Raw genomic sequence first — 17,028 nt, 5'->3', positions numbered from 1 at the left:
GGAGCCTTCCCAGCCCCCATGGGAAGGCCTCTGACTAGGGCTACCCTACAAGTAGACCTCCTCCTACCCAAGCACCTGCTTCAGATCCTGCAGCCCCTCTTTTCCCTTCACTCCAGAGTAGAATCAGAGGTGGGAAAGCGGTATGCGGGTATGACTCCATAGCTGATAAACTGATTAATTCTCTTTACTCACTCGTGGGCTCCTCTCTGAAAAGGAGGGGCAGGAAGTGACAGGGCAGGTGTAATGGGGTGTGGGGAGTTCCCAGCTCCCAGGATGAAAGGTCCACCCCCTCTATGCCTAATTAGAGACTCTGGTCGGGCGCCCAAGTTCTGAGCTGTGGCTGCAGGCTCGGGACTCCATCTCCTAGCCTCCAGTCACGAAAAAGCCACAGAGACTCAGCTCTGAGACTGAGCTCAAGGCAGGGCATAATCGTCCTGAAGAGAGAAAAATAGGAACTCTAAGACCTACTTCTTTGGGCTGGGCTGAGAGATGGTCACAATGTTTTGGGCACTTAAGGATGCAGCAGATGGTGTGAGGAAGAGAGCCTCACAACCTAACCCCTTTTTTTAGACCCGTCCGCATAAATCTCAAATACTTCTGGCTCTAAGAATGGAATAGAGAGAGCCTAGATTGGGGTGAGAGCCACAGAACACCAGCTAAGTCTGCAGATGATATATTTTTTTTAAATTTTTATTAGCATTTTCCATGATTATAAAAAATATCCCGTGTAAATTCCCTCCCTCCCCCCACACACTTTCTCCTTTGAAATTCCATTCTCCATCATATTACCTCCCCATAACAATCATTGTACTTACATATATACAATATCAACCTATTAAGTATCCTCCTCCCTTCCTTTCTCTTCCCTTTATGTCTCATTTTTAACTTACTGGCCTCTGCTACTAAGTATTTTCATTCTCACGCAGAAGCCCAATCATCTGTAGGTAGGATCCACATATGAGAGAGAACATGTGGCGCTTGGCTTTCTGGGCCTTGGTTACCTCACTTAGTATAATCCTTTCCAGGTCCATCCATTTTTTTCTGCAGATGATATTTTGACCATTCGAGCATCCATGTGGAAAGAAAGACTCTGGAAAGTGGCCAAGAGACGGCTTTAATCTCCCCCCCCAAAAAAAAAATCACCCAAGATAAATCGACACAATGCATCAAAACAAGCACCCTAGCGTGTCATCCCTTCAGTCAGGTCGCCACCTTTAAGGCCCCAGCTTTGGCCCCGGAGGGAACTGTTGAACTGCCCGCTGCAGTTCACCTTTTAGATGGGAGAAGCTGCCGCGGCCCCGAGACGACAGGCTGGGGGCGGGCCCTAGCAGGCGCGCTCCTCCCACGGCAGAGTCAAGTTTACGGAACCGAGCTGCCAGGCCGGACGTGCTGTGGCCTGGCTGCCAGAAGGAGGACTCCATTCGCCTTTCCCGGCCCAGCTTGACCCTTTCTGGGTGCGCCATGTTCGCGCGTGGGTCTCGGAGGCGCCGCTCCGGGCGTACGGTGAGCAGGGCTCAGGGCAGCGGTGGGGATCAGGGGTAAACTGAGGCCCAAACGCAGGGGGAAGTGTTCAGGGATAGGATGGAGAAACCCTAAGGAGAGTCTGAGAATTCCCTTTCCCAGCTTCCTCAGGCGTGGGCGCTGAGACTACAGCGCTCGCCTGTGTAGTGCGTGTAGATACGGTGACACATTTTCATCATCACCCCTTGATTCTGGGGTGCTCCCTTTCCTGTAAATTGTAAGAGGTAATCCTGAGGGTGAAAAGATTGGGTCTTGGGCTCATGAGTTGAGTAAGGACGTCCTGAGCTACTGAAAGAAGGGGCCTTATACCCTGGAGGACTGAAGGGTGGGGATCCCAACGTAGAGTCAGGGTCGATGGACTGAGATTTGGGGTAACAGGGCTTTCCAAGTTTGTTCATGAAACTGAAAGCTTTTGACTTTCTACATAGGAAGGTCTCTCTTCAAAGGTGGAGTCTGGGCTTTGTGCTCCAGAGAAAAAGGAGAATGTTCCTAGGATATGAGGGGTAAAGAACTAGGCGTTTTTGGGTGGTTTCTGAATGGAGCAGAGGCATCCTGAGATACTGGGAGACGGTCCGCAGTTCCTTAGGTAGGAAGGATTGAAGGAGAAGGGACTCCTGAGATTCTGGGGAAAGGACAGAGTTCATGGGGGGATCCCAGGGAACTACGGGCCCTCATGTTCCTATCCTGTGGAACTGGAGTGCTGCTGGCTTCCTGGGTGGAAGGGGGCTTGGGAGGGAATGACCATATTGGGGACTTTGTTTTGTTGGGGAGAGTACTCCATTCTGGCAGAGGTGTCTGAGGACTGGAGGAGGGCCAGGCCAGCCCAGGGAGGGGAGTCCCTGAAAAGGAAACACAGAGGGAAGTGGTCTCAGCCACCCTGCCTCTGGCTGGGGTGTTTCCCCCTCCCCCACGCTATAGGCACTGCCTCAGCCTGTCCAGCATTGCCCCAAGTGGGACAGGCCTGAGCGTGTGGTTGTGAGCCTGGGAATGGAAGGCGGGCGTTGACTTCTGCCTCCCTGTTCCCGCACCTCATCCCGCCCTGCGTCTGCCCCCACCCATTACAGCCTCCAGAGGCGGAAGACCCAGATCGGGGCCAGCCCTGCAATTCCTGCAGGGAGCAGTGCCCAGGCTTCCTGATGCACGGCTGGAGGTAAGTGACCCTCCCTAGCGCCTCTCTGTTCTCAGAGTCCCAAGCCCAGGGGAAAGTGCCAGGAGGGTTAGGCCCCTAAACTAAAGCTCCGCCCCTTAGAAAGCTTGGGAAAAGAGCCTCAAACTCAACTTCTGGACCCGCCCCCTGACTCATTCCCAAGAGCTCTGTTCCCAGAAGAGCTCCACCTGTTACACAGCTCTACCACCCAAAATAGTTCTCCCTAAGTCTTTGAATCCTACCTCTAGGGAAATCCTTAGGCCCTGGCCACAAGCACTGTCCAAGGACTCCCCCAACCCCCTTTTTAGGTTCAGAACTCTTCTAGATCCAGTGATCTATCCTACTTGAACCCTAAAGTCTCAAGAGCCCATAGTTTCCTTCCCCACCCCCATCCCCACCCCACACAGTTTAGAGACCTGCCTCCAGGGAGAGCCCCCTACAAAGCAAGGAGCCTTTCCTAGGTGAAAGCTTCTATATTTCTAATTCCAGGATCCCCACCCAGAGCTCTCAGGCCCCCTTCCCAGAGTCTGACCACCTCTCATAATTGAAAGATTGGGAAATGTCTTTGTCCCTTCAGCCCAGAGCCCAGGAACACAGCCCAACCCCAGTCTTCTGGGGCCTCAGGATTCTAGCCCTTCCATCACCCAGAAGCTCAGTCTAGCACAGCCAGCACCCATAGCCTGATCATGGGCTCACAGTCAAACCCAGGCTCTTATCTCCTGTCAGACCTGACTCCAGGCACAAATCTCTGCACTGGTTTAGAGTCATTTTGTGGTAATCTGCATGTCTTGCCCTTCAGTTGAACTTGGGCTGCCTAGATGTCTGGGTGGACAAACCCTTTAGTAATTGACCGCAATCCTGGCTCCCCCAGAAAGATCTGCCAGCACTGCAAATGCCCGAGGGAGGAGCACGCAGTGCACACAGTGCCTGTGGACCTGGAACGCATCATGTGCCGGCTAATCTCAGACTTCCAGCGCCACTCCATCTCTGACGACGACTCAGGCTGTGCCTCGGAGGAGTATGCCTGGGTGCCCCCCGGCCTTAAGCCCGAGCAGGTGACCAAAGGATGGCCACCTACTCTCTTTCTCCAATGGGTATACATGCATGGAGGCACATGCACACACATGCACACGCACACACTATAACTCCAAGTGCAGACCTATTTCTAGAGTAATACTGGAATGTGGTGAGACTATCAGTGTCATTTAGATCCCTAAGTGATCACTAGGCCAGTTTCTGAGGCTCTGTTAATTGCATGTCTTTTTGTTGATTTATCTATGAACATATTTGTGTGTTTGTGAGTACTCATGTGTATGTATGGCTGTGCCACGGTCGCTTGCCACTGCAAACAAATGCTCATCCAGCTTTATGGGGGTGGGTGGCTAGGGAATTGAACCCAAGCCAACAGGTTTTTAAGCAAGTACCTTTAACCACTTAACAATTGCCCCAGTCCCACTCCACTTGTTTTGAGACAGAGTCTCTCTCTGGCTCAGGCTGACCTGGCACTCACTCACTATGTAGCTCAGGTTGGCATCAAACCATACAGCAAGGCTTTTGCCTCAGTCACAACAGCCAGCTTTTGTTTGCCCCATTTCTGCTGTCCAATTTACTTCAGGCCTTATGTCAGCACTTCATTCATCACATCATCATTGACTAATTCATTCAATAGTCATTGAGGATTTACTGCATGTGAGGTGCTGTGTTAGGCCCTAAGGACACAGCAGTAAAGAAACCAGAAAATGGACCTGGAATGTGGCTTAGGGGTAGAATGTTTATCTAGCATGTATGAAATCCCAAATCCCAACCTCAGCAGTGAGCGCACATGCACACATACAAGCCCATCTTTCTACATGGAAGTTAGCTTCCTGAATAGAGCATCAGTCAATACACAAGCCTATAAAAATCTAGCCATCCTTTGGTGTCCTCAGAAGATTCCTTCCAGTGTCCCTCACAGACACCAAAATCCAAAGATGCTCAAATCCCTAATATAAAATGCCATACATAGTATGTGCATGTGTCCTAGGCCCATCTTCCCACATACTTACTTTCTTTTTGACAATTCCATACATGTACATAATGTATTTTGATCATGTTCACCCCCATTACATCTCTTGTCCCTCTCCCACTAATTCTTCTCAACTAATCCCTTTCCTACTTTCATGCCTGCTTTGTGATCCACTAAGATAAATTAGGGTTGCTTGCATGCCCATGGGTGGCGAGTTATTTACTGGAGCATGGGCAACTTATGAGTGGTTATACCACTGAAGAAAATATCTCCCTGTCCTCGGGCAATAGTTCTCTGGGAGGGGTGGGGAATCTCATGAGCCCCTCCCTAATCCATGATAGAATATTGATAGACTCCGTCTTATGCAGGAAACCACAGCTGCTGTGAGTTAATGAGTGTAATGGCCATATTGTGTCCAGAGGACAGTGTTCCACAGCATTCCTCCCTTTCTCCCAACTATTACACTCTTGCCACCTCTTCTTCCACAGTGTCCCCTGTGCCTTGGAGAAGGTGATATAGATGTCCTTTAGTTTTTTTTTGGTTTTTTTTTTTTTTTTTTGGTTGTTTTGTTTGCTTGTTTTGGGTTTTTTTAGGGGTTTGTTTTTTTTTTTTTTTTTTTTTTTTGGTTTTTCAAGGTAGGGTCTCACTCTGGCCCAGACTGACCTGGAATTCACTATGGAGTCTCAGGGTGGCCTTGAACTCATGGCGATCCTCCTACCTCTGCCTCCCGAGTGCTGGGATTAAAGGTGTGCACCACCATGCCTGGCTAGATGTCCTTTAGGAATCATCATTAGGGCTGAGGTCACAATAGTCACTTTGAGCCAGATATGTACTTCTGCATTAACCTCTGTCCACTGCAAAAAGAAAAATTCTGTAACTAAGGCTTAGAACAGTACTAATCGAGGGTATAAACATAAGTATTTAGAAGGCAGTTTGACAACCTGTGCATTTACCATAACAGTAGCAGGTTCCACCTTAGGGCCTATGACTTTCTCAGCCATGAGCTTTTAACCAAGTTTACAGTACCAGGCATGAATTATCTCCTTTGGAGTAGAATCCAATCAGAAAACACTTGGTTACACCATAACAATCATACCACTACTGCACCATATTTAAGTCCTATTTATATTCTTTATAATATTTGATGCAATGCAAGTGTTATGTAAGTTTCTGTATTATTTCTGGGCTGGGGATATAGTTCAGTAATAGTTTGCCCAACATGTATAACACACTTAGGGAGACAGAGGCAGGAGGACTTCCACGAGTTCAAGGGTATCTAGTTTACATTGCAAGTGCCAGGCCAGCCAGGGATCCATAGTAAGACCTGTCTCAACAAAAAGGAACTACAGGGCTGGAGAGATGGCCCAACAGTTAAGGCATTTGCCTGCAATGCCTAACAACCCGAATTTGATTCCCCAGGACCCATGTAAAGCCAGATGCACAAAGTGGTGCATGCATTTGGAGAGCTGGAGTTCATTTGCAGTGGCTAGACGCCCTGGCAATCCATTCTCTTTTTTTTTTTCTCTCTCTCTCTCCTCTTGAAAACAAATAAATAAAATATTTTTAAAAAGGAAATGGGGGGCTGGAAAGATGGCTTAGCAGTTAAGCGCTTGCCTGTGAAGCCTAAGGACCCCGGTTTGAGGCTCGATTCTCCAGGACCCACGTTATCCAGATGCACAAGGGGGCGCACGCGTCTGGAGTTCGCTTTCAGTGGCTGGAAGCCCTGGCGTGCCCATTCTCTCTCTCTCTCTCTCTCTCTCTCTCTCTCTCTCTCTCTTTCTCTCTGCCTCTTTCACTCTGTCACTCTCAAATAAATAAATAAAAAGAACAAAAAAATTTTTTAAAAAAGGAAATGGGGCGGGGAGTTGACTCAGTGGATAAAAGCACTTGCTGTGCAAGCATGATGGCCTGAGTTGGGATCCCCAAAGTCCATATAAATACCAGGTGCAGTAGTGAGTATAATTCCAGCCCTCCTATGGCAACATGACAGACAGAGAATCCTGAAAGTTGGCATGCCAGCCAGCCTAGCCTAGTGGTGAACAAAGAAACACTGCCTCAAAAACAAGGTGGAAAGTAAGGACCAACACCCAAAAGTTGTCCTCTGACCTCTACACCATGAACACACACTTTCTCATCATACACACACATGCACTATTTAAAAAGGAAGAAGAAAATAAGGCTGGGGAGATGGCTCGGCAGTTAAAGGCATTTACTTGCAAAGGCTGCCAATTTGAGTTTGATTCCCAGTACCCACATAAAACCAGATGCACAAAATGGTGTATGCATCTGGAGTTTGTTTGCTGCAGGGAGAGGCCCTGTGCACTCATATTTACTCCCTCTCTCTTTGCTCACAAATAAATAAATAAAATATATTAATAAAAAAGAAAATAGCTGGACACGGCACACACTTTTAATCCCAGCACTCGGGATGCAGAGGTAGGAGGATCACTGAGTTCAAGGCCACCCTGAGACTACATAGTGAATTCCAAGTCAGCCTGTACTAGAGTGAGAGCCTACCCCAAAAAAAGAAAAGAAAAAGAATAGCAATAAAAAATTCTGCAAGTTACATGCTCAGTTCAGGTGGAATTTTTTCACATTAAAAAAAAAAAAAAAACATTTTTATTTGAGCCAGGCATGGTGGTGCACGCCCTTAATCCCAGCACTCGGGAGGCAGAGGTAGGAGGATCGACATGAGTTCGAGGCCACCCTGAGACTACATAGTTAATTCCAGGTCAGCCTGGGTCAGAAGGAGACCCTACCTCAAATATATATATATATACATATATAAAATTTGAGAGATAGAGACAGACAGAAAAAGGCTGAGTATGAGCCTTCCAGGGCCTTCTGCCACTACAGATGAGCTCTGGACACATGCACCACTTAGTGCATCTGCCTTTATATGGGTACTGGGGAATTGAACCTGGTCTGTCAGGCTTTCAAGTCTTGCAAGTGAGCACCTTTAACCACTGAGCCATCTCTCCAGCCCTCAAATGTTTTTGTTCCATGATTGGTCCCTCAGATGTGAAGCTCTCTCAAGTGCAGAGGATTGACTGTGTCGGGTAGTGTAAGGGCTGTTGAATAAACAAGAGGAAGAGGGGTGGGGAGAGGACATAATTATAGAGTACCCACACAATCCTCTGTGGAAATTCAATGTCTGCATTGCCCTGAAGAAGGTGAAGAAGTGAGTCCTGCAAATATCTGAGAAAAACACAATCCAAGCAAAGCCAAGTAGAAATACCAAAGTGCAGAAGCATGCTTGGCACATCCCTGTGAGGAGACCAGCACAGATGGGCTGAGGGTGGAAGTGGATATAGGTGAAGTGAGAGGGGCCCAATGCCGTGGAGAAGACTGATTCTGAATGAGAGGAAAGACACAAAAAGAGTAGCTAAGGAGAGACATGATTTGTCCAATGATTTAACAGGATCTCTGGCTGCTAAACAGCTGGTAGAAGTGCAGGTGGAAGCAGGGGACCAGTGAGGAAAAAGCTATGTCAGTAGGCCATGTGACTGGTGACTGGATGCCAGTTTTATATCTATAAGCAGCGCTGGGGATGGAACCCAGTACCTTTGCATATACTGCCTAACTCCAACCCCAAATCTGGATATATTCGATTTTGTTGTTGGATTTGGGGGTGGAGGGTGAGATAGGATATTATTTTGTATCCTGTGGCTGGCTTGAAACTCAACCTCAGTCTCCTAAAAGTTGGGATTATAGGCACAAACTACCATGACTGACATTAAGCTCTACTTTAAAATATACCCAAAGCCTGGACTACATAAGGCATCCCTGTCTTTAAAAAGAAAAGTAGGGCTGGAGAGATGGCTTAGCGCCTAAGGCCTTTGCTTGCAAAGCCAAAGGACCTTGGTTCGATTCCCCAGGACCCACGTAAGCAGATGTACAAGGGGGGGGCATGCATCCGGAGTTTGTTTGCAGTAGCTGGAGGCCCTGGTGCACCCATTCTCTCTCTCCCTCTCTCTGCCTCTCTCTCTCTCAAGTAAATAAATAAAAATAAAGTAAAAAGAAAGAAAGAAAAGTGAAGGGCTGGAGAGATGGCTTAGCAGTTAAGGTGCTTGCCTGCACAGCCTAAGGACCCAGGTTCAATGACCCAGGTTTGATTCCCCAGTACCCATGGAAAGCCAAGTGCACAAGGTGGCACATGCATCTGGAGTTCATTTGCAGTGGCTAGAGGCCCTGCTGTGCCCATTCTCTCTCTCTAATAAATAAAACATATTTTAAAAGTTAAGAAAAAGTAAAGTCAGCTGGCAGTGGTGACACATGCCTTTAATCCCAGCACTTGAGAAGCAGAGGTAGCTGTGAGTTCAAGGCCACCCTGAGACTACATAGTGAATTTCAGGTTAGCATGAGCTAGAGTGAGACCCTACCTCAAAAAAAGGTAAAGTCAAGCTGAGAGATTTTCCAGGTGGGATGAGAGGGAGAGGAGTGAAAGATAACCTCTAGGATGAGGAGATGAATTAACTGATACAAGAAAAGGGCTCAGCAAGTCAGGATGTCTATAATCACAGCAGTGGGGAAGATGAGGCAGGATGTCAATTCCAGGCCAGCCTGGTCTAAATAGTGAGTTATAGACTAGCTATGGCTACATATTGAAGTCTTATCTCAAAATAGTAATAATAAAAGATAAAAAAAATAGGGCTGGAAAGCCAGGCGTGGTGGTGCACACCTTTAATCCCAGCACTTGGGAGTTAGAGGTATGAGGATCACCGTGAGTTTGAGGCCACCCTGAGACTACATAGTGAATTCCAGGTCAGCCTGGCCTAGAGTGAAACTCTACCTTGAAAACCAAAACAAACAAACAACAACAACAGCAAAAAAAAAAAAAAAAAAAAAAAAACAACCGTCTGGAGAGATGGCTTAGCAGTGAAGGCACGCTTACCTGCAAAGCCTAAAGACCCAGGTTCGATTCTCCAGGTCCCACATAAACCAGATGCACATGGTGGTGCACGCACCTGGAGTTCATTTGCAGTGGCTAGAGGCCCTGGTGCCCATTCTCACTCTCTCTCTGTCTCAAATAAATAAATAAAAATATATCAGAAAAATAAATAAAAACTTTTAAAAAATGATAAAAAAGAAAACTAAGGCAAGAACAAGCTTGAGTAAGAGTTTGCAGTGCTTGTTAACCACTTCACCTGGAACTCAGGGAAAAGTCACAATGTCTCAGAGGGGCGTTTGTGATACCTTAGCCAACAGATACTACAGCTATAAGCTTGGATGCAAACTTATTCTCAAGAAGATGCATGCAGATAGACGCAAGAAGGCCAGCCATGGTGGTGTATGCCTTTAATCCCAGAACTGCCAGGAGGCAAAGGTAGGAAGATTGCTGTGAGTTCGAGGCCAGCCTGAGACTACATAGTGAATTCCAAATCAGCCTGGAGTAGAACGAGACCCTACCTCAGGGGAAAAAAAAAAATTAGAGGCAAGGCTTCTGTGTGAGAAGGAAAAAACTCAGTAGCAGAGGCCAGTATAAAAAGATAAAAAGGGAAAAGAAAGGAAGGGGGGGTGTACTTAATAGGTTGATATTGTATATATGTAAGTAGAATGATTGAGATGGGGAGGGGATATGATGAAGAATGGAATTTCAAAGGGGAAAGTGGGGGGGGAGGGTATTACCATGGGATATTTTTATAATCATGGAAAATGTTAATAAAAATTTGAGAAAAAAAATTAGAGGCAAGAGGACCAACGACTGAGCCTTGGAACTGTCTCCATTTCAGGGGCCCGCTAGTTGAGTATTATAAAGGACAAAGGAGCAATTAGTAAGGAAGGAAGGAAACCAGGGTTGTGTGGCATCCTGGAGGCCAAAGGACAAAACTGTTTCTAGGAAGAGGGGTTGCTCAGCTGGGACCTGGGTTACTTGATGATCCAATCCATTGAAGACTAAGGCCTGGATAGTGATTTCAACAATGTAGATATCCTCAATGACCTTAACAGCTTTGCAGCCAGGAAGGGCCAGAAGACTGGCTACACCAGGGTCCAAAGACAATGGGAGAAGAGGAAGTGGAGTGTACAGAATGCTCACAACTCTTGTGGGATTTTGCTATAAATTGATGGAGAAAATAGCAGGGATGACAGGGAACATGGGGTCTAGACATGAAGAAACTTGGAGCTGTTTGGGAGCCTTAGGAAGGAGGGTGATATCAGGATATGATGATTTGCATTTTTTCTGGGACCCAGCACCCCACTACATCTCAGCTAACCACAATTGTTTTCTACCACCCTTCCTCATGTCCTCAGGTATACCAGTTTTTCAGCTGCCTCCCAGAGGACAAGGTCCCCTATGTCAACAGTCCAGGGGAAAAGTACAGGATCAAGCAACTGCTGCACCAGCTGCCCCCACATGACAGTGAGGTGAGGAGAGAGAAGATAAGTGAAATCAAGGTAGGGGTACAGCGTGGGTAAATTCAGGGCAGGTGGAAAGAGACTGGCTGCGTTCGCGGAGGAAAGGTGAGCTAAGGTGAAAGATCTGGACACGTAGGGCCAGCATGGGGTATTCCGGAGCTAATTAACATCTAAGCCATGGGAGAAGTGCAAGCTGGGTATTTTGGGGGGAAGGCACTTGTCTATACTTAGGGCTAGAAGCCCATTCTGGGGATAAAGGCTGGAAGATGAATGACTCCTTTCCACAGGCACAGTACTGCACGGCACTCGAAGAGGAGGAGAAGAAAGAACTCCGGGCCTTCAGCCAGCAGCGGAAGCGGGAGAATCTGGGACGGGGCACCGTGCGCATCTTCCCAGTGACCATCACTGGGGCCATCTGTGAGGAGGTGAGCCATGGAGGGCCTCAACAAGTGAAAGCCCAGGAAGCTGAGGTGCGCCACTTAAGACCTAGGGGTGATCTCTAAAATCCCTCATGTGGACCATTTTGTCTCTAGAACCCCCTGGGTATGGTTTATCTCTGTGGAGGTCTTGGTGTATATTCTCTGTGCTTTCCTCCCCTCCATGCAGTGGACTTGAGGTGGAGGCTGTCTCTTTGGTCTTCTTATGGTTAAGGCCTTGTCTTTTTTTATAATTTTTTTTTTTTGAGGTAGGGTCTTACTCTACCACTAGGTAGTCTCAGGGTGGCCTTGAACTCATGGTGATCCTCCTACCTCTGCCTCCCAAGTGCTGGGATTAAAGGCATGTGCTACCACACCTGGGTATCTTTTTAAATGTAGGGTCCCGCTGTAGCCCAGGCTGACCTGGAACTCACTATGTAGTCTCAGGCTGACCTCAGACTCACAGCAATCCTACCTCTGCCTCTCGAGTGCTGGGATTAAACATGAGCCACCAGGACTTGTCTTTAAGAATGGACTCACATCTATAAACACAACATTCAGGAGGCTGAGGCAAGAGATTGCTACAAATTCAAGGCCAAACTGGGCTACCAAGTGAGACAATGCCTCAAAAAGTGGGGGAGCTGAGATGACTCTGGTTCAAGGCATTTGCTTGCAAAGCCTGATATATGGGTTTAGTTCTGCAATACCCAAGTAGAGTCAGACACAAAAGTGGTACACGTTTCTGGAGGTGTGTTTGCAGCAGCAAGAGGCCCTGGAGTGCCTCCCCCCCACATGTGCACATATATAAATTAATTTTTAAAACCAGGCTGAAGAGATGGCTTTGTGGTTAAGGCTCTTGCCTGTGAAGCCTGAGAACCCAGATTCAACTCCCCAGAAACCACATAAGCCAGATGTATAATGTGACACATGGGCACAAGGTGGCACATACGTCCAAAGTTGGCAGTAGCTAGAGGTGCTGGCACACCAGTTCTCTCTCTCTCTCTTGCTTGCTCTGATGCTCTCCCTCTCTCTCTCATAAAAAATAAAAAGAAATAGGGCTGGAGGGATGGCTTAGCGATTAAGGCATTTGCCTGCAAAGCCAAAGGACCCAGGAATCCATGTTAGCCAGATACACAAGGTAACACATGCATCTGGAGTTCGTTTGCAGTGGCTGGAGGCCCTGGCACACTCATTCTTTCTCTCTCTCCCTCCCTCCTTCTGTCAAATAAATACATAAAATATTTTTAATTTTTTTTATTTTTATGTATTTATTTATTTGACAGAGAAAGAGGGAGGGAGGGGAGAGAGAGAGAGAGACATACAGACAGACAGAATGGGTGTGCCAGGGCTTCCAGCCACTGCAAACGAACTCCAAATGTGTGCACCCCCTTCTGCAATGGCTAACGTGGGTCCTGGGAATCAAACCTGGGTCCTTTAACTTTGCAGGCTAACACCTTTACTGCTAAGCCATCCCTTCAGCCCCCAAAATAAAATATTTTTTTAATAATAATAAAAAAATAGGTGACTCACATGGTAATCCTGGTAGCTCACACCTGTAATCCCAGCATTTGGGAAGCTGAGGTCGGAAGAGTGCCTTAAATTTGACACCAACCTGGGCTATAAAGTGAGTTCCATATCAGCCTAAACTACAGAATGAGAGCCCATCACAAAACAACAATAACAAATGAAAGAACTGACCCACAGGCAGGATGACCCTGGGTTCTATCCCTAGCAATGCAGAAACAAACCAATGAACCAAAACTGATCCACAGTGGTAGAGTTTGACTGTAGAGCCCACAGCCCTTCTGAGTGGATAGAATAAGAATTTGTCTCAAAGACCTTCTCTGGTGATTTGGGCCTGTCTTTACAGCCTACTGTTTGGTGAAGTCTGTAGCTAAGACCCTCTTGGGTGGAGACTTATCTCTATAGTACCCCCACTGGGCCTGACTGCCACTAACATTTGCCCCAGCCACCTAGAGGGAGGCTTGCCTATAAGACTATCCATGATAAGGTGTCTCTATGGTTGCCCTCACATGCAGGGTCAATCTCTAATGAACCATCTCCCCCATAGGTGGAAGCTGTCTCACTTATATGAGTTACCCTGTGTGGAGCTAGTGACAAAGATTCACCCTGAGCCAGTCATGGTGACACACACCTGTCATCCCAGGATTTATGAGGTGGACACATAAGAATCAGGAGCTCCAGGCCAGCTTTGCTAGGAATTCAGTTCAGGGCTAGACTAGGCTACATGAGACCCTGTCTCAAATACAAAAAGCCAGGTGTGGTGGCCCATGCCATTAATCTCAGCAATCTAAATGCTGAGACAGGAGGATTGCTGCGAGTTTGAGGTCAGCCCTGAGCTACAGTGAGTCCCAGGTCAGCGTGGGGCTAAAATGAGACCCTGCCTCAAAAACAAGTATAAAAGCTCACCATGGGGAAAGCACAGGTATGATGCGCTTAGCTGACCCTATCTATCTGACTATCTCGGTAATTGTCATGGTGTCATTTGGCAGTGTGGGAAGCAGATCGGCGGTGGAGACATTGCAGTGTTTGCCAGTCGTGCAGGCTTGGGCGCCTGCTGGCACCCACAGTGCTTTGTGTGCACCACGTGCCAGGAGCTGCTTGTTGACCTCATCTACTTCTATCATGCTGGCAAGGTGTACTGTGGGCGCCACCATGCTGAATGCCTGCGCCCTCGCTGCCAAGCATGTGACGAGGTTTGTGCCTCCAAGGCCAGGAATGGGAGTGGAGGATGGGTAAGGCCAGAGGTAGGCTATTTCTTCTCACAGCCCCCGGTGATCTGTGCCCTCCAGATCATCTTCTCCCCTGAGTGCACGGAGGCTGAAGGCCGGCACTGGCACATGGGTCACTTCTGCTGCTTTGAGTGTGAAACTTCACTAGGAGGCCAGCGCTATGTCATGCGACAGAGCCGCCCCCACTGCTGCGCCTGCTATGAAGCCCGCCATGCCGAATACTGTGATGGCTGCGGAGAGCATATAGGTGGGTGAATGTGACGGGACCAGACAGAAGGAGCCATGGACAGCTAGACCACAGCTCCACCCCACTTGGCCCAGTCCTTTTCCCCCACTACATGCTATCTTTTATGTCCACTCCCAACACCACAGGCCTTATGACCTTCGCTCCAAGTCCCACCCCCTATATCTAGCTCTCTGTTTCTTTCCCAACTTCCTGTGGTTCTGGGGATGAAACGCAGGGCCTTGAGCATGTTAAGCAAGTACTCTACCACTCACCTACACTTCCCAGCCCAAATGTCATGCTTTCTAAATTCTACCCACAGGGCTGGGGAGATGGCTCAGTGGTTAAAGGTGCTACTTGCAAAGCCTGCCAACCTGGGGTCAATTCCCCAGTGCCCATGTAAATCCTGGTGTGTCCATATTCTATCAAATAATTAAATAAAAATATTTAAATTCCACCCATATATAAATATATATCAATCCCCCGCTACACATCACAACCCCTCTGCAAAGATCGTTCTGATTCCAGCACTCTAAAGTGCAGCCTCTACTACCCAGAGCTATGCTCTACTCTCCCACTCTTCTCTCAGCCTAGGCTTGGACCTACCTTCTAGTAACACCCTAGCATCTAAGACCTGCTACTATCCCACCTACCTGCTAAGTCCTGACCCATTACCCAGACCTTGTCAGGCCCAGCCTTCCACTCACCTTCTACCTGAAGCTAACAGATAATGCCCATAGCTTACATATCAATGCCCATCTGCACTCTTGAAGGGAGCACTCCCTGGGAAAGAAAGTGGAGAGGATAATGCTATCAGCCACTCTGCAGGAGATAGGGAGGGAGGGTGGAGGCTAAATGTGCTTTTGCTAATGAAGAGTCCCATTCCTGTAGGGAGGAGGCAAGTCCGGGTTCTCCACCTCTTCCCAAGCACAGCCCCATACAGGAGAGGTTGAAATATGCCTGTGAGTTCTGCCTCAGTTTACCCTCTTCTCTTGCCTTGGTCCCATCAGGACTGGACCAAGGCCAGATGGCCTACGAAGGTCAGCACTGGCATGCCTCAGATCGCTGCTTCTGCTGTAGTCGCTGTGGTCGAGCCTTGCTGGGCCGCCCGTTTCTGCCCCGCCGCGGCCTCATTTTCTGCTCCCGAGCCTGCAGCCTTGGGTCGGAGACCACGACTCCTGGGCCAGGTCGCCGCAGCTGGAGCGCGGGCACCGTCACTGCAAGGCTCACAGCTTCCACAGCCTCTTTCTCGGCATCGGAAGGGACTACCGTGACCCCCAGCAAAGGCATTTGTCTGGAAGCAGCGTCTGGTGAGAGCCCCACCCAGCCACAGCCTGGACCCTTCCTCTTGGCTAGTAGGGTCTCTGGCCCTGCTGAAGCCCGACCCAGCCTCCTCCTTGACACCATTCCAGGACTAGTCTCTTGCCCTAACTGCACCTGCTAGCTGAACCCTCGGTCCTGTCCAGGCCAGTCCCTCACCTCAATTTGACCCAGCTTGAGCTAAGCCCCTCATTTCCTCCAACCTGTCACCCTCCACCCATTGTCCTCAGGCCCCGCCCCCATCCTATCTCAAATCAAGTCTACTCCAGCCCATACCACACCCCCTTCATCCAATCCACTTCCCCATTCCCTGCCACGCCTCATTCGCCAAACCTGCTTTCTTCCTACCTTCTCCACCCGGACCCTACACCAGCCACAAACTTTGGGGGATCCCCATATCCCTGAAGGTCTCCTTCCCCAGTCCTGATGAGGAGAAATAGGCCTTCCACAGGTGGGAGCCAGCCAGAGAGAATAGATACAGGAAGTCCTCCATCTCTTCTTTTTCAGCAGCTGGCCATGAGGAGTCTTCCCATTTCCTGAGAGGAGCCCCCCACCGCCACTCCATGCCAGAGTTGGGGCTCCGCACAGCTCCAGAGCTACCCACTGAATCCCCAGGACATACTGACACACCTCCTGATAGTACCTTTGGTCGCCAGAGTACTCCACGCGTCAGCTTCCGCGACCCTCTGGTGTCTGAAGGAGGTCCACGACGGACCCTTAGTGCACCCCCAGCCCAGCGCCGCAGGCCACGCAGTCCCCCACCCAGGGCTCCCAAAAGTCGTCGTCATCGTCGTCGCTATCGCAATCACCACCACCACGCTGGTCGACTTCGCCAACATCGACGTGATTTGGGATCTGGCTCGGACTCTGGATCTTGCTCCAGCTCACCCTCTAGCCCCAGTTCAGAGTCCTCCGAAGATGATGGTTTCTTCCTAGGGGAACGGATCCCACTGCCCCGGCATCTGTGTAGGCCCAGGACCACTCAGGGTACTGCAACTGAGACCTTTGACACCCCGGCCTCACCACTCCCCAGTGACTCTCGCCCACGGGTGCCTCGCCAGACTCCTGACAAGAACTGCATTGTGGCATGAAGTCCAGCAGCCTAGGAAGGGGCCACATTCTCAGTCTGTGTAGATGATGCCCGCGTCCAACTAAGTCATAAATCCCCTTCCTTTCTCCGTCTTTCTTCTGTTTGTATTATTGAAGTAATTTAATATTTGTTGAAAATATTCCTGGCTTCTTTGCTTCCTTGCTCCAACTGTTTGGCCTTAAATTCTTGAGAGACT

General features: G+C 48.7%; 1 protein-coding gene across 2 annotated transcripts; it reads left to right on the top strand.

The window, feature by feature from the left end:
• Positions 1–1,369: 1,369 nt before the first annotated feature.
• On the top strand, positions 1,370–16,971 carry Prickle3 (prickle planar cell polarity protein 3). Of its 2 annotated transcripts, none has more exons than XM_045140471.1 (9): positions 1,370–1,503; positions 2,586–2,671; positions 3,540–3,723; positions 10,926–11,039; positions 11,318–11,455; positions 13,960–14,163; positions 14,260–14,446; positions 15,433–15,732; positions 16,253–16,971. In XM_045140471.1, the coding sequence occupies exons 1-9, from the start codon at positions 1,462–1,464 to the stop codon at positions 16,831–16,833; spliced, it is 1,836 nt and encodes a 611-aa protein (XP_044996406.1). In that variant the 5' UTR covers positions 1,370–1,461; the 3' UTR covers positions 16,834–16,971. The 2 variants fall into 2 exon arrangements, with proteins under 2 accessions (XP_044996406.1, XP_004670128.1); XM_004670071.3 differs by having other exon boundaries at positions 16,250–16,971.
• The last annotated feature ends 57 nt before the right edge of the window (positions 16,972–17,028 follow it).

Source organism: Jaculus jaculus, chromosome X (genome assembly GCF_020740685.1).
Source record: "Jaculus jaculus isolate mJacJac1 chromosome X, mJacJac1.mat.Y.cur, whole genome shotgun sequence".
NCBI lineage: Eukaryota > Metazoa > Chordata > Mammalia > Rodentia > Dipodidae > Jaculus > Jaculus jaculus.
This window is presented reverse-complemented; position numbering and strand designations above follow the sequence as displayed.

Excerpts from the sequence above, each read along its gene's own strand:
- Prickle3 (XM_004670071.3), top strand. The coding sequence starts at position 1,462 with ATGTTCGCGCGTGGGTCTCGGAGGCGCCGCTCCGGGCGTACG. Across the intron at positions 11,456-13,959 it reads CTGGGGCCATCTGTGAGGAG|TGTGGGAAGCAGATCGGCGG; the intron begins GTGAGCCATGGA and ends GTCATTTGGCAG. Across the intron at positions 15,733-16,249 it reads TTGTCTGGAAGCAGCGTCTG|CAGCTGGCCATGAGGAGTCT; the intron begins GTGAGAGCCCCA and ends CTTCTTTTTCAG.